This window comes from Pristiophorus japonicus, chromosome 7 (assembly GCF_044704955.1).
Source record: "Pristiophorus japonicus isolate sPriJap1 chromosome 7, sPriJap1.hap1, whole genome shotgun sequence".
Classification (NCBI taxonomy): domain Eukaryota; kingdom Metazoa; phylum Chordata; class Chondrichthyes; family Pristiophoridae; genus Pristiophorus; species Pristiophorus japonicus.
Genome location: NC_091983.1, coordinates 205,421,886 through 205,449,123, shown reverse-complemented (window position 1 = coordinate 205,449,123; position 27,238 = coordinate 205,421,886). Strand labels below are relative to the sequence as shown.

At 41.9% G+C, this 27,238-nt stretch overlaps 1 protein-coding gene across 1 annotated transcript in view; it reads right to left on the bottom strand.

Annotated features, from left to right (window-relative positions):
• The window catches only part of ppp1cb (protein phosphatase 1, catalytic subunit, beta isozyme), a 112,726-nt gene that overhangs the window by 38,375 nt on the left and 47,113 nt on the right, over nucleotides 1–27,238 (bottom strand). Inside the window, exon 2 of the mRNA XM_070885734.1 lies at nucleotides 14,208–14,339. Within this exon, the coding sequence (XP_070741835.1) occupies nucleotides 14,208–14,339 (132 nt within the window). The remainder of the gene's footprint in view (nucleotides 1–14,207; nucleotides 14,340–27,238) is intronic.

The window sequence follows — 27,238 nt, the reverse complement described above, 5'->3', positions numbered from 1 at the left end:
GGTGGAAATTGGCCAGAGAGGATTTGTCCTGCTTTTTGTGTACAGAACATACCTGGGCAGTTTTCCACATGCCAGTGTTGTAGCTGTACTAGAATAACTTTGCTAGAGGCATGACTAGTTATGGAGCACAAGTCTTCGGCACGATAGCTGGGATATTGCTGTATCCAGTGCGCTCAGCCGTTTCTTGGTATCATGTGGAGTGAATCGAAATTGCTGAAGACTGCTCCTTTTCAGAATGGCAGGCAGTGACTAGTGGGGTGCTGCAGGGCTCAGTGCTGGGACCACAGCTCTTTACAATATACATTAACGATTTAGATGAAGGAATGGAGTGTAATATCTCTAAGTTTGCAGACGACACCAAACTGGCTGGCGGTGTGAGCTGTGAGGATGATGCTAAGAGGCTGCAGGGTGACTTGGACAGGTTAGGTGAGTGGGCAAATGCATGGCAGATGCAGTATAATGTGGATAAATGTGAGGTTATCCACTTTGGGGGCAAAAACACTAAGGCAGAATTTCTGAATGGCGGCAGATTAGGAAAAGGGGAGGTGCAACGAGACCTGGGTGTCATGGTTCATCAGTCATTGAAAGTTGGCATGCAGGTACAGCAGGCGGTGAAGGCGGCAAATGGTATGTTGGCCTTCATAGCTAGGGGATTTGAGTATAGGAGCAGGGAGGTCTTACTGCAATTGTACAGGGCCTTAGTGAGGCCTCACCTGGAATATTGTGTTCAGTTTTGGTCTCCTAATCTGAGGAAGGACGTTCTTGCTATTGAGGGAGTGCAGCGAAGGTTCACCAGACTGATTCCCGGGATGGCAGGACTTACATATGAGGAGAGACTGGATCAACTGGGCCTTTATTCACTGGAGTTTAGAAGGATGAGAGGGGATCTCATGGTAACGTATAAGATTCTGACAGGACTGGACAGGTTAGATGCGGGAAGAATGTTCCCGATATTGGGGAAGTCCAGAACCAGGAGACATAGTCTTAGGATCAGGGATAGGCCATTTAGGACTGAGATGAGGAGAAACTTCTTCACTCAGAGTTGTTAACCTGTGGAATTCCCTGCCGCAGAGGGTTGTTGATGCCAGTTCATTGGATATATTCAAGAGGGAGTTAGATATGGCCCTTACGACTAAGTGGATCAAGGGGTACGGAGAGAAAGCGGTACTGAGGGAATGATCAGCCATGATCTTTTTGAATGGCGGTGCAGGCTCGAAGGGCCAAATGGCCTACTCCTGCACCTATTTTCTATGTTTCTATGAACACAGGTCTCCTGATTATTAGTCCAAAGCCTCTGGATTACTAGTCCAGTAACATAACCACTATGCTACCATAGAGTATAAATCAATAGGAGCTCATGTTCCTGCAACATTCATCATGTTGCCCATTGCGATTCATCTGGCAGGTGCTTGAATACATCACACAAACTCTTGTTGTTGAAATGTTCAATTATTGGAGAGAGATCTTATCCAAGGGGACCAAAATGATTGATCTTTGCATAGCATAGCTCTGTGGCTGAACATAAATAGATTATGTTCCACGAGGGAAATGTTGGTGTAGGTTCAAATCCTTTGACGCATGTCAACTTATGATCAATAGTCTCTGTTCAATTAAATCACTCGGTACACTTTTTTCGGCATGTTGGAATTTGTTGTTCTATCTTATAGCTGTTAAGATAGAATAAATACAGAACTAGAGAAATTCCTGTAAATTAGTATTTGCAAAATTAAATGTGAAACTATCTACAAATAAAATTCATTTGTCGAAGGGGTGTCCTTCATGCTTGAAGCTATCTTTGCACTGGAATGATTTATAATACAGCAAATCACAATGACACATGTAGGCACCCTACATAAGATAGCAAGCAAGTTTTTCAAAATCCAGTCAGCTGCTATCATGATTTGTTGAATTAACTCAAGTAGAATAAAAACTCAGATACAAACAAAATGGAATTCGTAGGCAGTTTTTAAAAAGAAAGGCAGACTTGTATTTATATAGCGCCTTTCACAAAGTCCAGACATCTGAGTGACTTACAGCCAATAAAGTACTTCTGAAGTGTAGTCACTATTGTAATGTAGGAAAAGCGGCAGCCAATTTGCGCACAGCAAGTTCCTACACACAGCAATGTGATAATGACCAGATAATCTTTTTTGAAAGTTATGTTGGTTGAGGAATAAATTTTGGCTAAGACACCGGGGATAGCCCTTCTGTTCTTCTTCAAAATAATGTCATGGGATCTTTCACGAACACCCAAAAGGGCCGATGGACTTTGGTTTAAAGTCTCATCTGAAAGACGGCACATCCAACAGTGCAGCACTCCCTCAGTACTGCACTGGAGTGTCAGCCTAGATTTTGTGCTCAAATATCTGGAGTAGGACATGAACCCACAACCTTCTGACTCAGAGGAGAGAGTGCTACCACTGAGCGCAACGGGCTCAAGATAAATGCATCTCCCAAAGTACCAAGAGAGGCAAGGAAAGAGATACAAGAGACATTGGCAGCCTTAATGAGGGAGTGAATAAACCTCGGAGATTCTAGTGGATTGGAAACAGGCTAATCTGGTGCTCATTTTCAAAGGATGGCAAAGCTTAAACATGGCAACTTTAGGCACATTAGGCTTGCCAAAATAAATGGAATTGATGATCAGAAGTAACATTGAGAATGACTCGTAACATAACTTATTAACCAAAGCCAATATGAACTCAGAAGGGTAGAATCTCTCCTGACAATCCAAGTGAGCTGTGGTGTACGTAAAATGTCCAAAATGCATTTTATAAAGTTCTTCATGAAAGGCTATTAGTTAAGTTCAAAACAATAGGGTTCGAGGTAAAACTTGGGAATGGGCAAGAGATTGGCTGAAGGGTGGAAACCAGCAAGTACTTGCTAGAGGACTTCGGTCAGGGTTGGGGAGATACTAGATGCTGCCTGGTGTGCCAGCTGTTTTTAAATTTACATTACCAACATGCATTCAGAAACTCAAAGCAAATTGGTCAAATTTCCAGAGGCTACCAAACTGGGAGAGGCAGTTGATTTGGAGAAAACTGTTCAGGAATGACAATGAATTGGACAAAATATGTAAGCAAGTAGAACAATGAAAGATTTAATTTGATATGGAGAAGTGTAAAGTGCTGCAGATAGGAAGGCGGGGGGGGGGGGGGGGGGGAAAACTGCGAGTTAAGTAACTCATGAATGCTGTCAAAATAGCTACGGGCAAAGTTGAGAGTTCTAGTGGTTTTAATAGACGGGATACTCAACATGCCCAATAATTGTACAATAGCAGTCAATGCAAGTAGAGTTCTGAACTATAGCCAGAAAAGACATGCTTAAAAAGTGCATGTCTTAGACTACACGTTGAGTACGGTGTCCAATTTTAGTCAGTCACAAGGTCCTGAGGGTACTTCAGGAAAAGGGGAGACTTGAGAAAACTGGCTTATTAGTCTTGACACGAGGTGACCTTATGGTACAGAAAAGATAGATTGAGAAAATTACTTCAAAGTAAACAATGAGTGAAGGCCAGACAAGGTCAATGTAGCAAAAGGCAAATTTAGAACGGATGTCAAGATCTTCATACACAGTGATCAACTCATGAAAAGGGTAGGGTAGTTAGAGTTGAAAACTCAGGAATCATACAAGAGAAAAAAAAAATCTACAACCAACTTCAGAAAACTGACAAATTCCTGAGTCAATCATTGGATATATTCAAGAGGAAGTTAGATATGGCTCTTACGGCTAAGGGGATCAAGGGGTATGGAGAGAGAGAGCAGGAGAGGAGTACTGAGGGAATGATCAGCCATGATCTTATCGAATGGCGGTGCAGGCTCGAAGGGCCGAATGGCCTACTCCCGCACCTATTTTCTATGTTTCTATGTTTCAATTGAGTAAAGTTCCAGAAGGCCACGATAGCCCATTAATCATTTAAGAAACAACTATGCCTTGATGAGAACTGTAGTATATTTCTGGAAGGATAACCTAAGATTGATTAAATGTTCTTTTATTTTATGTTATAAGAGAGATGTACTCTTAACCTTTCTTTCCAGCCTCCCAGGCTGCACAATCAACTTGTCCAAAATGTAACCACACAAGTCATGCCCTACATTAAGCCCTATGCGCACATCACACCTTCCTCGCTGATCTACATTGGCCACCTGTTCCTCGACATATTAAATTCAAATGCTTCCACAATTTTGCCCCTACACCTCCCCATATACCCTTTGGTTCTCTGAATCTGGCATTTTGTAGATTCCCATTGCTCCTTGTTGGCAGAGCTTTCAGCTGCCTTGGCTCCACGCTCAAGAACACCCTCCTAAAATCTCAGTTTCTCAGCTTTTCTCTCCCTTTTCAGAACCCATTTGTTCAACCAGGTTACCAGTTATTCCTCCCAATCTCTATGTTTCAGATTCCATTTATTTCAACGTGTGAAGTGCCTTGGGACTTTAAAAGGTGCTTATATAATGTAAGCTGCTGCTTATTGCTGTAGAAGTTATTAATTAGCTGGATTGCTGAGTAATAGGCTATCGTGGCCTTCTTGCAAATTTATTTTCTTGGTTTTTGTACTTGTCTCTGCAGATGGCATGGTTAATGGTTGTGTAAATGTTACACAACTGGAACCATTCCTCGTCCGGAACCATTCCCGGCTACCAGGTGGTGCATGCGCAGAACTCCGACATGAACAAATTGAAGTCCTTCCTCGTTGCCGACTCCCGCAAATCGCTGGCCTGACCCCGCGCGTTTCCCCACCCCCCCCACCATCCCATCCAATTTAATGTGACCGCCCCATATCCGGAAAAATCCCTTACCCGGAATAGGCCAGGTCTCGAGGGTTTCAGATAAGGGAGGTTCAAACTGTATATGCAGTTGCAATGGCATCTGGTTGGGGTTGGATTAATAGCCCTGATGGTCCTTTCCCGTCCTTTTCGTATGTCCTATGAGATTCATTTAGGAGTTCTGCTTTTGTCAAAATTGTTCAGAGATAGGCTCTATTTTTCTGTTAATTTCAGTAACCTGCAATAAAGTGAACTCATCAGTTCTGTATTCTAATCAATGCACAACTGTATCTTTATTTTCCACCTCTCTCCCTTCCCGAGAGTAGATTCGTGTCCTTTATCATCTCATTGTGACCTGGTTGTGCACTGGTGCATGTATACAGAAGGATAACAAATGTGTTCATTTATTAGATGGGTGTACGCTGCAGGCAGAGCTCTCATTAGAACACTGTGCTACTGTGCCTTGGAGGAAATGCGCCCAGTTGAAATTTTAAAATGTCTTGCAATTGATGGCTCTGCTGCAGCACAAATTGAGCACCGACAATAGATGCAACCAATACGCCTGGTTAGAGATTTTATGAAGCTGTTTGTTTGTGAAATGCAACTAAGGCACATCTATATTAAAATCAAAAAGGCTGTCTGACTGCAATGTGGGAGATATAAATACATGCTTATCTTCAAGTCCATAGAATAATTTGAAACATGCTTTTTCCTGTCAATTATAAAAATGAATCATCAAGTGAATCACTGCTCTAGATATGCTAGTGTCCCTATTTGCATACAGTTGTACGGAAACACCATTATGCAATCTAAGGGATCACCATGAATAAATCTCCAGTCACTTTCTTGTTTAGGTAACTTGGCAGGAAACACAGATTGCGTTACGACATGCAATATTGTACAACAATGTGACTACTGACTTTTTGCAGTGGTACTTGTCCTCTGTCGCTAACACTGCGATGTCTAACCAGCACAGAAAACAGCAAGTAGCTTGTGAAAGTTTTTTGGCAGAGTTCCTTTTCTCCCTTAAAGCCTCCAGACCAATTGTGATTTACATTTCAGAGTCTGATCAATGACTAACACAGAAAGTGTATCTTTTTTGGAGTACTTTCATCAATTAAAAAAGGCACTTAATCGTCTTGGGACAGGAAAGTGAAGGAGTGCGCTGTGGAAAGTAATCTCTACCTACCAGTTGCCAGGCATTTTGTTTCTAGGAGGGTCTTTTGTTGTGTGTGTTTGTTAGCTTTGTAAGTTAATTGCCAAATAAATCTGGTGTGACAGCGCACCACATCGTGACCAGGATTGCTCACTCTGGAAGGTGCCAGCACACTGCAATAGAGCACATGGCCTCTCACTATGCACACCAATTGGTTTCTCTTGCCCCCAAATTGCTAGTTATCAAAATCCTCAGCCAGGAGGAGTAAAAATGATACTGTGCGACAGGAGAAGAATTTCTAACGTAGATCACAGTCACAAAAAAAAGAGAAGCTCACATTGTAGGCCAAAAGGCACAACACTCGAACTCCAAGTCACACATTCCACATCGAGTGAACATTTTGGAGATCACTAAAATCAGTTCTTAATGTGATAAATTCCTGGTTACAATTTCCTCCCAAATTTGAGTAAAACCCCCCTGAAATTTTCTATTGCTTTCTCAACAGAAGCCACATCTGGAGATGCACATGCATTGTACCCTTGATATCAGCACCCACTCCACATCTCGTAAATATCTGTTGGCATTATCTGGGTTGGGCCCATTCCTGTCAGAAAGGACCTGGATCATCTTTATGTATTGCTGGAAGAACTATATGCTTTATATTGTAGAAAACGTCAATCTTCTCATTCATAATTAGGAAGGCGCACGGACGCCGCAGAGTACGACATAGTTAAAATGAAAGCCCCGACGTCACCAATTGGCGGACTCAGACAGTGTTTACTAAAAGTTACTGTCCCCCTCCTGTGCACAATCTGACACACTGACAAGATTTTCAAGAAACAAATTTTTTTTTTCTTATTCGTTCCTGGGATGTGGGTGTCGCTGGCAAGGTCAGCATTTATTGCCCATCCCTAATTGCCTTTGATAAGGTGGTGGTGAGCCACCATTTCAGAGGGCAGTTAAGAATCAACCACATTGCTATGGGCCTGGAGTCACATATAGGCCAGACCAGCTAAGGACAGCAGATTTCCTTCCCTAAAAGGACATTAGTGAACCAGTTGGGTTTTATACGACAATCCGGTAGTTTCATGGTCACCATTAGTGATATTAGCTTTTTATTCAGATTTATTTAATTAACTGAATTTAAATTCCCCAGCTGCCGTGGTGGGATTTGAACTTTCTTGTCCAGATCATTAGTCCAAGCCTCTGGCTTACTAGTCCAGTGACATAATCACTATGCTACTGTACCCTTAGGACACCGACTGAAAATTGGATTGACTACAAAGCAGGAGATGATCAAAGGAAAATAATTGTTAGGTTGCATTGACAGGTCAATAGAGATCTGTTATGGCTTGGGAGGGAAGTGCTGCATGTGGTGGGATTAAGTTGGTAGAGGACCTTTGTCTTACTGATGCATAGTGTAAGGCCCATGCTCTCGTAAGCCTCGGTGAAGGTGTTGACGATGGTTTGGAGTTCAGCCTCCAAATGTGCGCAGATGCAAGTGTCGCCTGTGTACTGTAGTTCAATGGCAGAGGAAGGGACGACCTTGGAATTGGCCTGGAGGCGCCGGAGTTCTGTAAGTTAGCTCCACTCCAGCGGGGAGCTTGCTAAGGGTCAGTTATAGCATTGCAGCAAGTAGATTGGAAAGAGCTTTGGTGCGATGACGTAGCCTTGCTTGACCCCGGTCCGGACGTGGATTGGGCAGGTGATGGATCTATTAGTCAGGATCACGGCTTGCATGTCATTGTGGAGTGGACGTGGGCCTTGGACCTTGGACAACGTGGACCATTTTCCATACCATGCGAGCCTACTGAAAAGCAAGAGCAGACATTGATGACGAGGTCCAACACTGCCTTCAGTGCACCAGTTCAGCCTTCGGTTGCCTGAGGAAGAGAGTGTTTGAAGACCAGGACCTCAAATCCGGCAGCTCATGGTCTCCAAGGCAGTAGTGATACTCGCCCCCCTACATGGCTCAGAGACATGGACTATATACAGCAGACACCTCAAAACGCTGGAGAAATACCAGTGCTGCCTCCGCAAGATCCAGCAAATCCATTGGTAAGACAGACGCACCAACATCGGTGTTCTCACTCAGACCAACATCCGCAGCATCAAAGCACTGACCACGCTCAATCAATTCCATTGGGCGGGCCATATCGTCCGCATGCCCGACACGAGACTCCCAAAGCATGCACTCTACGCGGAGCTTCGACACGGTAAATGAGCTCTCAGGTGGGCAGAGGAAACGCTTCAAGGACACCCTCAAAGCCTCCTTGATAAAGTGCAACATCCCCACTGACTCCCTGGGAATCCCTGGCCCACGACTGCCCAAAGTGGAGGAAGAGCATCCAGGAGGGCACTGAGCACCTCAAGTCCGATCACTGAGAACAAGCAGAAACCAAGCGTAGACAGCGGAAGGAGAGCGAGTCAACCCAGGCTCCCCAACCACCCTTTCCTTCAACCACCGTCTGGCCCACAAGTGACAGAGTCTGTAGGTCTCGCATTGGACTCCTCAGTCACCTGAGAACTCACTTTTAGAGCAGAAGCAAGACATCCTCGACTCCGAGGGACTGGCTCCCCTGCTATTTCTAATATGCACAGTGATATTTAACCTTCAAATGGATATTGGGGTAACCAGGAATATTACAAGATTAGCCAAGCCCATGCCCAGATAATTAGTGTAATTTAGTGGATGAGTTAAGGAATGGTAGATGGATTTCAAATTGGCTAACTGTTAAAGCACAAAGCTTACCCAATAAACAGGTCCTTTTTTTTTTGTCTTATTAGCATAGTCTTATGGGAGTCCAATTATCAACCATTCACAAAGTACCCTAGATGATGTGGTTAGGTTTAATTAAGAATTGGGATGCACGGTCAGGGTATTTGATCTGTTGTGTCTGTAAAGCCATGTTAGAAGTACAGTATGAGACTTTGGGCAACCTGCCTTTTTAAAAAAAAAAAGATAAAACAAAAATATTAGAACTTCAAACAAAAGTTAACACTCAAAGAATTGACATTTTTTTCCCCACTAGTGAAATCATTGAGGTCTTTAAAATACTGCAAGCCACAAATGATAAAGATATAAGCAGGTTACTTAACTCAGACTATGATTTCAGAATTAGGATAAAAGTAAAAATTACTACTTAATCAAAATGGTTCATGAAAAGAGACTGTCCCAAGTATAGGCAGTGATAGCAACATCCTCCATGGAATGTAACTGGTCCTGAGCAGCTAGGACAATGGAAACATAATCCTAGCAGTTTGCTTGACTCAGCATCAGAGAAATATTCCAGAGTTTGTTTGAAATAGTGGTAACTCACCTCTCAGGATATTAAATGAGGTGATAGAATCCCTGACTGGACAAACAGACTATGGAAGAATAGGCTTGATGTGCCAAAAGGCCTTTTCTGGTTTCTATTTCTTCTGTTTATAAAAAGAGGTGGACAGCACACAGGTACAACCTTCGAAATCCAGAAATCCCAGAACCCAGCCATTCAACTTTTTCCAGATTTCAGAACAGAAATCAGACGTCCCAAATCTGGAAACCACTGGGCCAAGTTTTGAATATTTCCGGATTTCGGAGACAGGGACAGCGGCTGTGGGTGATTCAAAAATCGGATAATGGCAGGGACAGCAGCTGCAGTGGTGATTCAAAAAAATCTTTTATCATGCTTGTTTTGGATTAGTATTGATTTGGAGAAGTCTTGTGCTGGTGATTTTTAAGTACCACTGGGGAGCGGACTGACAGTGTGCAAGACTTGAAATAGCATTTGCGCCAAAAATTTGGCTCACGGTGCTCCCGTAGTTAGGAAGAAAAGAAAACGCCCAGGAAAAACCTGCGTTGCAGCCCTTGGAACAGCGGTATGTATGAAGACCTTCAAAAAAAAAAAGTTTTTATTTTAAAAAATTATTTTGCAGCGTTAAGTGACGTGAATATTGTGTGATTTTTTTCCAATTTCTTTTTTGGCGTGTGTGTCTGTGCATGTGGGGGAGCGGGATGATTATTTACAGAATAAAAAACAGAATACCAAATATCCATTTCTAAAATTTTACTACTTTCATTTTATGCCATTTATATCACTTGTGAAAACAATGTCTGGTTTTCGGAACAGATTTCTGGATATCGACGCGTATGATCTCCACAGTGTCCGGTTTTCGGACGCTCTACCTGTACCAATGTGCTCCAACTATGACTGTGGGGACACAGGTTTCACTCTTCACCTCCAATACCACTGTTGGGTGATCTTAGCTATGCTTATGTGGGTAGAGAATGCAAAATAAATTGGAGGAAGTCCCTAGAGTTGCTGACCTGGTAGCCAGCTGATAGTATTAGCAGAATACAGTGTGACCAGGGGAGAAAGGAGGGATTTCATATTGAAATACACACACACACACACACACAAAACGTCAATAAGGTTACTGCTGGCAGTTGACTATAAATAGAGCTTTAGTGTCTATAGATTAGCATTAACGCTGAGCGCAGCATGTTCTGTACTGTACGACTGGCATGACTCCAAGCAAATGTATTTTGAGCTACATCAATGTACAGCCACTCCCTGCCTAGAATATTAAAGATATTTTAATAAAAGCTTTACCAAACTCCAAAGGCAAAAGTGAAGAAACAAATCACATCCTTAATCTCTTAGGCTGTCCTTCCTATCACGGATGACTTACTTCCACAGCAAAAAGGGATGAGTTCACAGGTGTTTCAATGAAGGACTTGATATTCCAGGTTGCAAACTACATATTGAAGGGTTGAAGATGCCTCTGCGTGGATTTTTTTTTTTTTAAATGTGTGGTGGCCGTTGCACATCAGTCACCACACGGGCTTGACAGAGCTAGGATTAACCAAGACCACTGGAGACCAGCTCTGCTGCACGGACCCAGTGCGACACATATCACAGTATGGGCTGGTCCGTGTTGCCCCTGGGCAACATCCTTAATACAGAACCAGCAACCCAGTTTAACACTTCCTGACCCACACAGAAAATTCCTTCTACAAGTATTGCAACAAAACACCCAACTGTGACAACAAAAGAGCCTGCTAAAATACTTAACCCAATTCGGTGTTCGGAAGGACACCCTTAATTGTTCACTGCAATCCTTCCATTGCCCAGAATTCATGAAAATTTGAAGAGAATGCAGAATTAGAGCTATGGTTATTTTGTGTTTGAAGTTCTTGCAATGGGATTAAGCCTGGTCAAACTGAATACCACTTCAAATTGGCTTCCTTAATAGTAAGTGCAGCAACATTGACCCTGAATTCGCGGCTGGCATGACGGCGTACTCAGAGTATTCCATCGTACCGCCTTCGAAATTGACCGCAAGCTCGGGATTTCCATATGTGGTAAATCCCCAACTTGCAATCTGTCAAGTTCTGACTGCACATCGACATCGCTGCACATTTCACCTCCTCATATAAATGAACGTGCTGACGAAAAGTTAGCCTAATTGACCACCCATTGTGAATTAATTACCCTGAAAATATTTTCGTCTGGTGCAAACAGGCGCAGGAAGCTTGTTGCACAGCGTAAGGAGAGGTGATGAAAAAATTGCATTACAAACCAGTTTCAAACATTGCTGCTGTCACAAAAAAAGGCCAATTTGTATTGAATCTCCCATTTTCTTCCATATGATACATCGAGGGAGCTCCTTCTGTCCATTAGATGACTTGTATTGATTAAACACACGGCAAATTTTTTTCAGATTAGGTTATTCATACTGAAGGAAAGGGATTGTATCCATTATCCCAGCTATGTTTTGCTTTTAGAAATAGTGGCAACATCTTATCTTGATTATTGGGTGCAAAATAGCTTGATAAAATTGAAGGGGAGTAATATTATCGCTATATTTTATTAGCATACAATTGTTTTGAGGTGAGCCATGGCTGGGAGAGAGTATCAAAATTCTCCCCTTTTGGAAGTCCGATGAGATCGGACTGGGCCACTACCCGACCAGCGGTTGAAGGGTACCATCTTGGCAATAGCTCTGTGCATTTATGGCAGAAATAGTCCGAGTAAATACATTCATTTCTGTAACTGAATGGCATGCATGTTTTAATAGCCTTTAAAATGAGTTGTGGGCAAATCAGCAATTTTCTGATTGGCTAAAAGTCAGGAAATGAAAGGAGCACCGCCCCATGTGATCCCAGGTTCGCTTATGCACAACTGTGCGCTGCTGTGCACAACTCTGCAGCATTTGAAAGCAAGTTTTAGAAGGGGAGGTTTGCACGAGCCAAGTACGGATTTTCTTTGGATGCTGGCAGCATACTCAGACTGCGAATTCAGGGCCATGATATCTATTTAATAACTCCCCCCCCCCCCAAAAGGGGTGTATAGATCACTGATAAAGGCCAGATTTTCAGGAATAGCAGAAACAGTATGAAAATTTCTTAACGTATCAGAGAATTTTTCTTGTTAGAACATAAGAAATAGGAGGAGTAGGCCATGCGGCCCTTCGAGCCTGCTCCGCCATTTAAGATGATCATGGGTGATCTGATCATGGACTCAGTTCCACTTCCCTGCCCGCTCCCCATAAACCTTTCTTCCCTTATCGCTCAAAAATCTGTCTATCTCCACCTTAAATAAATTCAATGACCCAGCCTCCACAGCTCTCTGGGGCAGAGAATTCCATAGATTTACAACTCTCAGGAGAAGAAATTCCTTCTTAGCTCAGTTTTAAATGGGCAGCCCCTTATTCTGAGGCTATGCCCCCTAGTTTTAGTTTCCCCCACGAGTAGAAATATCACTCAAATAGACTAATTAAAACTAAATTCTTAAATAATGATGAACAGTGCTCCCTATCACACTGTCATGTTGTCTTTTATCAAATGCTTTACCATTTGAGCTCCTGAAATTGAATCCATTAACTTCCTGAACAAATTAATTTCTAGAGGCCACAATCTGGCTCCCTCATGGTAAGCATTTGGCTCCTCCCAGATGATCGAATCACACGGTCATTCAAAAAAAAAAACAACTACCTGAAACTTTTGAAATTGAAAGCTAGTTTTAAACTAAAATTCTCTCCAGAATGTACAAAGCTGAATTGCAGCTCAAAAAACTATCAGTAAAGTGTAGGGGGTAACTCCCAAAAAATTTACACTCTCGTTTCCCTGACCTGATATTTGGCATTATGAACAGTATTGTTGTGCCAATTATATTTATCAACAGATAGCCAGTCCATTAGGTCTTTGAAAGCAAGACCGAACACAACTACTTATGTATACATTTCCAAAAAGGCAACTCAAAGGACAGTTTGTTTTGGCAAAATAAGTAATTGAAGAATATGAGAGAGCATAGTATTATTATAGTACGAGCCACATGACTCCAATGGTCTTTTGGAATCCTATACATTCTTGTTCCAATGTCATTTTACCAGAACTGTAAATAGAAATACATAACAATTATATTACCAATAGTGCTTGTGCTAAATTCCTGTAAAAAGAAAAACATACTATATCAGTTTTGCACTGCAACAGATGTTACCATACTGGCTGAAACAAAAATTAAACGGAATAAAGGCTATCTGGGAATGTGACATCTGTTAAAGTACCTAGTGACACTTGACATTCCTCAACTGCAAGGTAGGTCGACATCTGTTCCCAGGCCTCTATCTGCTCTTAACCAGAAGATGCACGAGAGTTGCCTTGGTTCACTTTCCCTCAATTTATCCTTTCTTGGGGGGGTGGGGGGGGGGGGGAAAGAGAAAGGGAGGCCCTGGGAATAGGATTTCCCTTTTTATGCAACCTCTTTCCAAGAACATTGGGCAATTACTGCACTTCCACTCCCCCTTTTGACACAAATACCTTTACCTATCCTGATTTCTGGACGTGATGCCATTTACTCTTACAAGAAACATTTTGCCCTCCAAAGTAATGGGTGTAAATGCTTGGGGGGGGGGGAGAGAAATAAAGAAATTCCACCTTTCACACCCATCAAGTATTGCCAAGTTTAGTACAGCCCCCAAGCCAAATATAGCACAAAGCTCACTTTCACTCGGGCATAATAATGTGCCTAAATCAGCTCAGAGGATTACTGCCTGCTCTTCCAACGGATTATTTCCATTTTGCATACAGACCTATTCATGTAGCCTTATTTTTTTTTAAACTGAACTGTGGACAGTTTTTATGTATAGATCTTTATCTACTGGGAAACTCGCCAAATGAATTTGATAGAGTTAGTTTCAAAGCTAGGCCTTCCGCTCTATCTAGAGTGAATCTATTTGTTGATAGTAATGCAGTGAGCAGTGTAGTGATCCAAGGTTCAAAGTAGCAGCAAAAGTCTTCTTACCACAGATCTTTAATGGTGCCTCCAATTCCAAAAGGATAGGTTGGCTGAGAAATATCTCTCTTGACTTTATACACAGACCTCGTACTTCAGCCTCGGTCATCTGTACAATTTTTCCAGGGCGACATCCTCGCACTGAAAGAGGAAGAAAATAAATTGTGATCAGAATTTTACAGCACGGAGAAGACTATTGAGCTAATCGGCAGCTTTCAAAGATCTATCGACAGTCTCATTCCCCTGCCCTTTTCCCATAACCTGTTTAATTATTTTCAAATACTTATTCACTTCAGTTTTAAAAGCTCTTATGGATTCTGCTTCCACTACTGTTTCTGATGCAGCATTCCATAACTTAACAATCCTGTGTGTGTAAAAATAATCCTCCATTTTGTTCTTTTGTTGATAAATGTATGCCTTCTAGTTTCTGACTCACTGGAAATAGTTGTTCCCTATTTACCTAATCAAAACCCTTCAAACTGGAACACCTCCATCATATCTCCTCTTAAACTTCACTGTTCTAGTGAAACGAGCTCTAGTTCCCCATATCTCTCATAACTAAAACATAACAATCTTCGCTATCATTTTGGTGAATCTCACCTACACACTCTCCATGGCTTCAACAACCTTCCTAAAGCAGGGTGTCCAAAACTGGATGCAATATTCTAACTGCAGCCTAATACAGTTTAACATTACCTCGACTTTTGTGCTCATTTTGTACCCATTTTATAAAACCCAAAAACGCACAAACAAAAGACACTTCGACCCTCCCTCCCCGCACACCTGTCCTGCATGTGTTTTAGAACAATGGGCACCACTCCTCTCAATGCCACTTCACAATACTTTGCACTGGGGATGGCCGTATGTAATAACTGCTTTTACCCTTTACCAAACATCAAAGTAATTATTGGCAGAGTGTAATTATACACACACACAATGTAATTATGTAAATAATATATGGCACTACTGGTGCCATATCAAAGTGAAAGACAACTTAAAAGAACTATGCAGTACGTATGATTTGCTGTGAAGCCTCCTTCTCCTGAGTGAACATATTGCAGCCTCTATTTGAGTTGTTTTGCACAATTCTGTTTTCCTCTCAATTATGCCTTTCATTTTCTTGGACTCTAAGTCCACATCCACCTTTTGTAAGGAGCAAAGAGTTTTCTAGGTCAGTTACATTTGTTGAAGTGTCTATTCTATCAATATTGCCATTTAAAAACCCCACATCACAATTTGCTGATATCTATGCATCATGGATGAAGCAAAGCACAGGCCACATGGAGCAAGAAAAGGAAGAATACCATTGGAGATACTTGTCTACTATTAAGTGTAGAATTAGCAAAGGCCTTGGAATAATTTCCCTTCTTGGAGAATAAATGTCAAGAAGAAATTGAGAGAGCTTTCCCCCGTTTTTATAGAAGAAAAATGATCAACCTCCTTATCTTTATTTGAAAACACCCAATTTTTCCTGCAGGCATGTCGAGTGTGATCTACCTGCTTCCTAGACCACGCCACTGACATCAATAAATAGCCAGCTTCCCAGAGCATCTCAGTTACAAAATCCTGAAAGCTTAACTTGAAATCAAGCACCTGTTGCATAGGGTTCTGGGCAAGGTGGCTTCTGAAGAGTGCCAAAGCTGGTTTCAAATCGTCCCCAACTGTTTGAAATGAAGCCATGCTGAGACGTACAGAGAGTACTCTAAGTGACATCACTGGAACGACCTAGAAGTGAAGGAGACCTTATTCAAGGCTCTACATGCGGACAGGAAATTTAATATATTTTATTAATCGTTTTTTTTTCTTTAAAAAGGGGCAGAGGCCGGGAAGTACTTTGGGGAAAAAAAAGTCACTCCAAGGCTCTCCGTCCCTTGTAGGGAATGGTGCAGATCATGCGGAGAAGGAAGAAAATGGAAGGGGTAGTTCAGAAATCATCCAAGAAAGATCTATTTTGAGAGCACATAAGTGATTTTCTAAAGAGAAGTTGCTCAGTGTGCAGGTACTTTTCTGTAGTAGTTCATTATCTACTGATCGACAATAGGGTATCTATGGGTCTCTCATCATGTTGCACTGCGCGCTTTACCAGAAAAGCAGCAAAGTTTAAATTAATAGGATGAGTGAGTTAGCATTGCGTGAACCATGTTGGCCAGGTACAACCTATGAACTTCAGGACTCTCTATGCAGCATCACACTCCCAGCAAAATTTGAAAAAAAAACCTTTTCCGTACAGAAATCCTATTATATCTTCATTGGGTGTAATGACAAATCCAAGCCACCCGTCCCCCAGAAGTCAGTAGAGAGGACGTTTATAGTTTTATATTGTTTGAGGTTGATAGTTCATGTAACGGCACCAGGTGGCATCAAGTGGTTTTGTTTTGCAGATATGAAGTTAACTATGGAAATGCCATGCTGACAATTGAAAGTATGACTACAGGTATAATGTCCCGAAACTGGAAACCGAGACCGAGGCCATTCCGGGTTTTGGAAAAGAAATTCGACTTCCCGAATCCGGCAATCCCTGGGCCATGTCTTGGGTATTTCTGGGTTTTGGAAAAGAAATTTAGACTTCCCTATATCTGGAAACCCTTGGGCCGACTTTCGTGAAATTCCGGATTTCGGAGCATTACCGTCAGACGGCAACCGCAAGGCCAGGCCGAGCCAGGGTTTTTTTGGATTCATACTTGGGGGAAAAAAAAAGATATGTACAGCTTAAGTCCATTTTTGGGGAAATATTTCCAGATTCCGGACAATGACTCTTGCAATCTGCACAATGTCCCATTTTCGGACAATTACGATTTTTAGAACTCCTGATTTCGGACGTTCTACCTGTGCTACTGTTTTTAATAAAAGTGTTAGTTTAGCTCAGTGGTAGCACTCTTGCCTCGGAGTCAGAAGGCTGTGGGATTCAGGTATTCAGACTTGAGCACATAATCTGGGCTGGCAGTTCTGTGCAATACCGAAGGAATGTTGCACTGTTGGAGGTGCCGTCGTTTGGAAGAAATGTTTGCCATTTCAAATGGACGTACAAAAAAAAAAATCCCAGGGCATTATTCGAAGAGCAGAGGACTTCTCCACGGTGTCCTGGCCAATATCAACATCACAAACAGATTATCTGGCCGTTATCACACAGCGGTTTATGGGAGCTTGCTGTGTGCAAACTGGCTGCTACGTTTCCTATATTACAAAAGTGACCACACTTCAAATGTTAATTAATTGTAAATTACTTTAAAATGTCCTGAGGCTGTGAAAGGTGCCATAAAAATGCCAATTCTCTCTTTTCTCGGAATTAGAAGATTGTGTTCTGTGTTCAAACTCCACTCTAGGACCTTAAGTCTTCCGTTCACCGATAAAATAAAAGTGTGTTTTTAAATACAGATTCTCAATGCATCAGCCATGACAGATGTTATGTGCTGCATCTCAGAACTGAGATAGTGTTATCTACAGTATTACATGCAGGTAAAATTTTAATGGAATGCACTCACCATGGCCCTTTTGGAAACATTCTACAGGAAAACTACCCTGTCGTGTCCCATTATCGCAAAAGTAGCATTTATGATGGAATGAATCCAGGGTAAACAGCCCCTTTCGATGCAATCTGTCCCATTTCAATTTGCTAATGTTTTCTGGGGTGTTTATGAACTAGCCTCAATGTCAAGCTTAGTCTCATAACTTTTAAGCTATTCAGTATAAATTACAGTCAACATTTCCAGCACAGCTGTGATTGTTACTTTCTAAAGCTACACAGAGAAGTTGGACACGATCATGGTGGGAGGAAAGATAGAGAAGCAAAGACAAGGTAGGATCAGAAGAGATCCCTGAATGCATCACAATTGAGATGAGAACCCACAACCTTCTGACTCCGAGGTGAGAGTACTACCATTGAGCCAGGGCTGACACTTCCTCCCCCTCTCTCCTCATAGGAGAGCCCTCTCATCCCAGGAATTTTCGTTGCACTCCCTCCAAGGCAGTCATATCCTTCCTTCGGTGCAGCCCCGACCTGTGAGGAGCACCAGAGGCAGGTCGGGGCAAAGGAGCGGCAACAGATTGTAGAGCGGGAGGCGTGAGTTCGGGGCCCAGAAGAGGCGAAGGCCCAGGGGCAGCCCACACTGCGATATGTGTGCGCACTAGGTCCGTGCAGCAGAGCTGGTCTCCAGTTGTCTTGGTTAACACTTACCACTCGACGCCACTGGACCAAGACCTAGCTCTGTCAAGCCTGTGTGGCGGCTGGTGTGCAACGGCCACCACACGTTAAAAAAATCCATGCACAGGCATCTTCCACCCTTCAACATGTAGTTCGGGACCTGGAATATTAGGTCCTTCATTGAAACACCTGTGAACTCATCCTTTTTTGGCGTGGAAGCAAGTCATCCTCGATACAAGGGACAGCCTATGATGATGGACAATTTAAATGTATGCATTCTAGTAGTCGAAATATCAAGCAGAGGTGATAACATTTTCTATAGACTTATTTCTGTCCAATAAGGAAGCAAACCTCATCATCAACAGATCCTACACCAAACATCTTCCAACAAGCTCGGCGATATCAGAAATAAAAGGTGTTATTCTACAGAACAGAAAGTTTTCTGTAGTTATCAAACATAAGAGTGAGCCACCCAAACAAGATCCCAGGTTCATCCAAAGTGATGAATTAGCTGATCTGAGGTGTCAGTTATGGTACAGATATTACAATTGTCCTCCAGAGAGCTGAGGAGGAGGAGAGAGTAAATAGACAGCTGCTGATGCTCGTGGAACCCTAATAAAGCGTTACTTCAGCATCTTAAGGAAAGGAGGAGAAATTAATAGGGGCAGAGAGAAGAGATGAAGTTATGTCTCATCAATAGTTGCTGAAAGTGCCTGAAATCTGTATGCTTTTGTGCCACAAGAAAATCCGGACTGGCCAAACTTGTCCCAGGATCAGGTAGTAAATTTGTTCTACAAATATATATTTGCATATACCCAGTGTGGATGGTTCCTTGCATCCCCAAATTGATTATTGGAGTTAGAAACTGGAGAATTTATATTAAAACACATGCACACATCATATTGCCAGAACATTAGCAATTGATATTAATGTTCAGGTTTGATAAACTGCATTAGCTGCGCCACATTGCCACAACATCAATGTTTCTCCATAGTCAGCATCAAGATACTGTACCTCCTGGATATGAATCAAACTCCGTCTTTTTATATTAAAAGTGAAATCTCAAATTAAAACACTAGGTTGAAAAGCAGAAACTGAGAAGGGGATGACAATGTGGAGAAAATACAGACTCTTATGCCCTTTAATCAAATTATCAATGTTACTAAATCTCATACGGAGAGGCAAAAATGACACTTTCCATTTCAGAATTCATCAAATTTAGAACTAGTCAAGGTTGTAATCAATAAAAGGTGCCTGGACTCTCAGCCTTTTCGTGCCACTGCTCATGACAAACCTATTTCAACAGGCTTCAGTATGCAGTGGATTCATTGATTTTGAAGAGCTGCCAAAAGGGTTTATTTTAAAGAGAACCGTCAGTCCTCACCTCCCCCCAAATATGTCTGCTAGAGGGAAACATGTCCCCTCAGTTCAGTTGCATAATATTTAATAGACAAACAAGATTGACTTAATAGGTACTTAGCTTCAGTTACTAAGAGCATAAAAAGGGGAAAACCCCCATTTCATGCGTCACATTTTTTCTTCCCGAATTATATTCTCTAGTTTGCAAATTAGTTTACATATAAAAAGGAAGAAATTCTGTTGCTCAACCAACAAATATCTTGTTTATGCTGCAGAGCCAAGTTGGAATGCAAGTCCAAGCATTTGAAATTCCTTTTTCTGGTTGGTGAAAGCACGGCTCCAAGAAACAGAATGGATTCACCAAAAGGCTGGAGAAAAGAAAGACTTCAACAGTCCTCCTGCCTCCGCCAATTCAAGAATGCAACGGGAAGAATGCGATTGGGGCAAGGTCAGGCTCTATAGCACATCTGGCAGCCAGTTCCAAGCAGTCGTGGCCAATCACATTATTAACCCTTGTAGCCCGGCTATAGCTGGCGCACAGATTATGGAAGGAACGCAAAATGGTGGTTAAGAACTGGCGGGAAATAAAACAAAAACTTAAAACACTAGCCAAAGAAGGGTGAGCAGCAAGTGTCTTTTTTTTGGTTCACTATAGATTTGAACACTACTGACTGCAACTTCTAGTCCACAAAATATGAACAGATATTTTATAAAAATACAATGTATTATAAAATAGTCAGTCATAAGTGATGTGGAAAGACAAAAAAAGGACCTATCTCTACTCTTTTTCAGCCTCACAACCCCACAAGATATCTGCGCTCCTTAAATTCTGTCCTCTTGAACATCCCTCATTATATCTGCTCAACCATCGGTGGGCATGCCTTCAGCTGTTTGGACCCTAAGCTCTGGAACTCCCTTCCTAAACCGCTCCGCCTCTCTACTCTCCTTAAAACCTACCTCTTTAACCGAGCTTTTGGTCATCTGCCTTAATTTCTTCTTTTGTGGCTCGGTGTCAAATGTATCTGTTTTGTCTTGTAACACTGCTGTGAAGCGCCTTGGGGTGTTTTACTACGTTAAAGGCGCTATATAAATAAAAGTTATTATTAATAATGTACTCATCCCAGAACAATGCTAATGCTGAGGCAAATCACAATTCTAGAAGATTAACATTGTTTGAAAGAGGAAGCAATATTTATTTTTAAGTGGCTGTTTTATTATTAATTTTTCAACACTGATGTGGACACCTGATACATCATTTGGCTGAGTTTTGTGAATAGCCCAATGATGCCTGTGTCTACTTGGCAATTCAGAAGCAGAACATATCCAGCAAGGCTTCACAGATCTTCAATTTAAATTTACCAAGCTTCATAGGAGAACTTTTAAATCTTTAGTCTTATAATAAAGCCTTCAGCCAGACACCATCAGAAAACTGACAACATTCAACCTGCAGTCAATTAGTTTTTTACTTGGAAGTGGAGTAAACAATGAGGAAGGTAGTAATAGATTTCAAGGAGGACAGATATAGGCTGGTGAAATGGTCGGACAAATGGCAGAAAAGTGAGGGGCGATACATTTTTGTATAAATGGTACAAGTTTTAAAGGGAGTGCAAGAACAGAGAAACCTGGGAGTTTTGTGCACCAAGGTGGCATAGAGTACAAAAACAAGGAAGTGATGCTAAACCTATATAAAATACTAGTTCAGCCCCAGCTGAAGTGGTGTGTCCAATTCTGGGCACCACACTTTAGGAAGGACATAAAGGTCCAGAAGAAATTTACTAGAATGGTTCCAGGGATGAGGGATTACAATTTTGTGGTTAGACTGGAGAAGCTGGGGTTGTTCTCCTTAGAGCAGAGAAGGCCAGGAGGAGATTTAATAGACGTGTTCAAAATCATAAACAGTTAGACAGAGTAAATAAGGAAAAACTTTTTCTAATGACAGAAAGGTAGATAAGGAGAGGGCAGAGATTTGTGATTAGCAAAAGAGCCAAAGATGACATGAAAATGTTTTAATGCAATAAGTGGTTAGGATTTGGAATGCACTGCTTGATAGGGTGATGGATACAGCTTCAATAGTAGCCTTCAAAAGGGAATTAAACAAATATTTACAGAAAAAATTGTAGGGATATGGCAAAATGGGTGGGGGAAGAGTGGGACTAACTGGATAGCTCTTTGAAAGAGCCAGGCCAGACTCGATGGGCCGAATGGCCTCCATCTGTGCTGTACTATTCTATGGTTTTGAGTTCATTATTTATTCAGGAAAAGGAAGTAGGTGAAGGGAAGAGAAAGTAAGAATAACCCACAATGTGAGCAGACTTACCCTGGCTGCTTACTCCCCTGAAAAACATTTTTAGTCAGTATTTATCACTTCTTTTTCCTTAACATATGTATTGGTTGTAATGAAGATTTCAAGTAAAAATGACCAAATATGGAGGAATTCCCTTTAAATGTAAAGACAAAATAATTTATGTACACAACATATTCATACAACTTTTAAAAAATTCTTGCGTCTCCTTACGCATGACAAAATACATTTACAGACGCCTGTATAGTAAAAGTCAAATTTAGTTACTATGTACTGCATGTCTGAAGGCTACTCATTCAAGTGCAAAGCACAGTAGCTTATAGTTTTTTGACAAAACACCAAGCTATTTCCACTACCCTCCATCACCTCACTTGTCATAAAAGATCTTTTGCAGCATCACATCCCAATCCTTTTTGGGTTTATTCTTGTCCCATTAGACATCCCCTTTCCAGATGACAGGCAGAGACTGCAAATTCTTTTGCGACTGCATATGCCACCTGCGACTATTTGGCAAGAGGTACATCATCATCGTAGGCAGTCCCTCGTATCGAGGATGACTTGCTTCCACGCCAAAAAAGGAGGAGTTCACAGGTGTTTCAATGAAGAACCTGATATTCCAGTCCTGAACTATACATTGAAGGGTGGAACATGCCTGTAAGTGGATTTTTTTAACGTGTGGTGGCCGTTGCACACCACACGGGCTTGACAGAGCTAGGTCTTGATCCAGTGGCAAGGGTTATCCAAGACGAAGTAGTACAACTCTTAGTTGAGTGAGCAGAATATTGAGGGATTTTTTTTTTTTTTTTTTACTGTTAATACACGGAATAAAAGACCAAAAGAACGTGCATTTATATAGTGCCTTGTAGAAATATGCAACATAAAATGGAAAGACCGACAGTAAAGGTTAAGGTGCCTTGAACATAAAATTAATTACCAATTTGAAATTTGATTAGTCATGCTTCCTTAGCAACGCCAGTAACTAGAATATACTAATCATAAGGATACAGACAAAATGTAATCAATGGGACAGAATATACTAATCAGCAGGGTACAAACAAAATGCAGTGAAGGAAATGGGACAGATTGCAACTAGAATAACCCAATCACCAGGGCACAGACAAATGTGTAATCAAAGGAGATGGGCCAGATTATAGAATAGTATAAACCAGGAGGGGAAACCCCACCTAGGCAGCGAGAACCTAGGACCCACCCTCGAGAGAAACTGGACCTTAAGCTGGGAGCTTAAAAGTAGGACATCAGTGGCAGAGATTGATCACCTCTTAACAGGTAATACGAGCACAAGTCGTGAGGCTTGTGTGCTATTTTATACATTGTACTTGAATTCTACTTTGGGAAATAAAAGTTTATTTGGTTTAAACATAACATTTGTCGATGACTTTCTTTCAATCATCGAAGTCCCAGCAAATTGTTGCAACTGTAGTGACTAATACCTACTACGTAAACGGTCTACAAACCTACTGTGAGTTTTGGGCAACATGCTTCATCTCTTCCTCAATGTCCCAAAATACTTTATAAACAATTAATTATTTTTGAAGTCATTTACAGTTGTTATGCAAACAATCAAAGCACCATCCCAAACAGCAAATGAAGAATGGACGAGATTTCACCCAAAAAAGTAACAGCGCCTGAACACACACCATTAATGTGCAATACGGCCAGCAACTTTTGCTAATGGAGCCTCGCGGAAACTCCACCTCGTGATTAACCTCCGAGAGTTTCAGGACATTGCTGGAATTGCACATTAATTGTCCATTAAACTCCGCACAGAGTGTTACGTCTAGTAATTAACAGCAGAAGTATCCTTTTAACAATGTGATCGTTGTCAATCTGCCAATCAATCTTAGAAACATAGAAACATAGAAACTAGGTGCAGGAGTAGGCCATTCGGCCCTTCGAGCCTGCACCACCATTCAATGAGTTCATGGCTGAACATGCAACATGAGTACCCAATTCCTGCTTTCTCGCCATACCCCTTGATCCCCCAAGTAGTAAGGACCACATCTAACTCCTTTTTGAATATATTTAGTGAATTGGCCTCAACAACTTTCTGTGGTAGAGAATTCCACTGGTTCACCACTCTCTGGGTGAAGAAGTTTCTCCTCATCTCGGTCCTAAATGGCTTACCCCTTATCCTTAGACTGTGACCCCTGGTTCTGGTCTTCCCCAACATTGGGAACATTCTTCCTGCATCTAACCTGTCTAAACCCGTCAGAATTTTAAACGCTTCTATGAGATCCTCTCTCATTCTTCTGAACTCCAGTGAATACAAGCCCAGTTGATCCAGTCTATCTTGATATGTCAGTCCCGCCATCCCGGGAATCAGTCTGGTGAACCTTCGTTGCACTCCCTCAATAGCAAGAATGTCCTTCCTTAAGTTAGGAGACCAAAACTGTACACAATACTCCAGGTGTGGCCTCACCAAGGCCCTGTACAACTGTAGCAACACCTCCCTGGCCCTGTACTCAAATCCCCTCGCTATGAAGGCCAACATGCATTTGCTTTCTTAACCGTCTGCTGTACCTGCATGCCAACCTTCAATGACTGATGTACCATGACATCCAGGTCTCGTTGCACCTCCCCTTTTCCTAATCGGTCACCATTCAGATAATAGTCTGTCTCTCTGTTTTTACCACCAAAGTGGATAACCTCACATTTATCCACAATATACTTCATCTGCCATGCATTTGCCCACTCACCTAACCTATCCAAGTCACTCTGCAGCCTCATAGCATCCTCCTCGCAGCTCACACTGCCACCTAATTTAGTGTCATCCGCAAATTTGGAGATACTACATTTAATCCCCTCATCTAAATCATTAATGTACAGTGTAAACAGCTGGGGCCCCAGCACAGAACCTTGCGGTACCCCACTAGTCACTGCCTGCCATTCTGAAAAGTACCCTTTTACTCCTACTCTTTGCTTCCTGTCCGACAACCAGTTCTCAATCCATGTCAGCACACTATCCCCAATGCCATGTGCTTTAACTTTGCACATTAATCTCTTGTATGGGACCTTGTCGAAAGCCTTCTGAAAGTCCAAATATACCACATCAACTGGAAACATCCTCAAAATATTCCAGAAGATTTGTCAAGCATGATTTCCCTTTCACAAATCCATGCTGACTTGGACCTATCATGTCATCTCTTTCCAAATGCGCTGCTATGACATCCTTAATAATTGATTCCATCATTTTACCCATTACTGATGTCAGGCTGACCGGTCTATAATTCCCTGTTTTCTCTCTCCCTCCTTTTTTAAAAAGTGGGGTTACATTGGCTACCCGCCACTCGATAGGAACTGATCCAGAGTCTATGGAATGTTGGAAAATGACTGTCAATGCATCGTCTATTTCCAAGGCCACCTCCTTAAGTACTCTGGGATGCAGTCCATCAGGTCCTGGGGATTTATCGGCCTTCAATCCCATCAATTTCCCCAACACAATTTCCCGACTAATAAGAATTTCCCTCAGTTCCTCCTTCTTACTAGACCCTCTGACCCTTTTTATATCCGGAAGGTTGTTCGTGTCCTCCTTCGTGAATACCGAACCAAAGTACTTGTTCAATTGGTCTGCCATTTCTTTGTTCCCAATTATGACTTCCCCTGATTCTAACTGCAGGGGACCTACGTTTGTCTTTACTAACCTTTTTCTCTTTACATATCTATAAAAACTTTTGCAGTCCGTCTTAATGTTCCCTGCAAGCTTCTTCTCGTACTCTATTTTCCCTGCCCTAATCAAACCCTTTGTCCTCCTCTGCTGAGTTCTAAATTTCTCCCAGAAAGTGAACAATTATAAGTACAGAGTCCCATTTCTTCAGGCTGTGAATTGTTTTTGATTTTATAAATATCAAATTTGAAAATAACAACCTAACTCAGAAGCAAAAAGGTGATACTAATGGAGCCAAAGTGACATTAAAAAACATTCAATTCCTTAAACTTCTGTTACCAGAATAAGTTAGTACATTACCGTAACTATTTCATTGCAGTCCATCGGGTTTTTTTGTTCCTGAATGTGCGAAATATTTCATTTTTGTCAGTGAAAACCAGGAAATTCAGAACCTTACTATTTTTAAGTGCTCACGGTAATGTTGTGGAACAAACATTTTTCTACTTTTACAACTAGTGTTGATGCTAAACAATCCCAGGAAACAGGTGAATATGCAGGTATATTTGGACTTTCAGAAGGCTTTCGACAAGGTCCCACACAAATACTATGAGGCTGCAGAGTGACTTGGATAGGTTAGGTGAGTGGGCAAATGCATGGCAGATGAAGTATAATCTGGATAAATGTGAGGTTATCCACTTTGGTGGTAAAAACAGAGAGACAGACTATTATCTGAATGGCGACCGATTAGGAAAAGGGGAGGTGCAACGAGACCTGGGTGTCATGGTACATCAGTCATTGAAGGTTGGCATGCAGGTACAGCAGACGGTTAAGAAAGCAAATGGCATGTTGGCCTTCATAGCGAGGGGATTTGAGTACAGGGGCAGGGAGGTGTTACTACAGTTGTACAGGGCCTTGGTGAGGCCACACCTGGAGTATTGTGTACAGTTTTGGTCTCCTAACTTGAGGAAGAACATTCTTGCTATTGAGGGACTGCAGCGAACGTTCACCAGACTGATTCCCGGGATGGCGGGACTGACATATCAAGAAAGACTGGATCAACTGGGCTTGTATTCACTGGAGTTCAGAAGAATGAGAGAGGATCTCATAGAAACGTTTAAAATTCTGACGGGTTTAGACAGGTTAGATGCAGGAAGAATGTTCCCAATGTTGGGGAAGTCCAGAACCAGGGGTCACAGTCTAAGGATAAGGGGTAAGCCATTAAGATGAGGAGAAACTTCTTCACCCAGAGAGTGGTGAACCAGTGGAATTCTCTACCACAGAAAGTTGTTAGATGTCAATTCACTAAATATATTCAAAAAGGAGTTAGATGTAGTCCTTACTACTAGGGGGATCAAGGGATAAGGCGAGAAAGCAGGAATGGGGTACTGAAGTTGCATGTTCAGCCATGAACTCATTGAATGGCGGTGTAGGCTCGAAGGGCCAAATGGCCTACTCCTGCACCTATTTTCTATGTTTCTATGTTCCTCAACCCAACATGCTTTTATCGCTTCCAACATTAGCCATAACTGTGGCCGGAGAGAATTGTGGGCAGTTTTGTGTTTGCACTCACACTGATCAGAAACTGGGTTTATGCTGCCCAAACACATTTCACT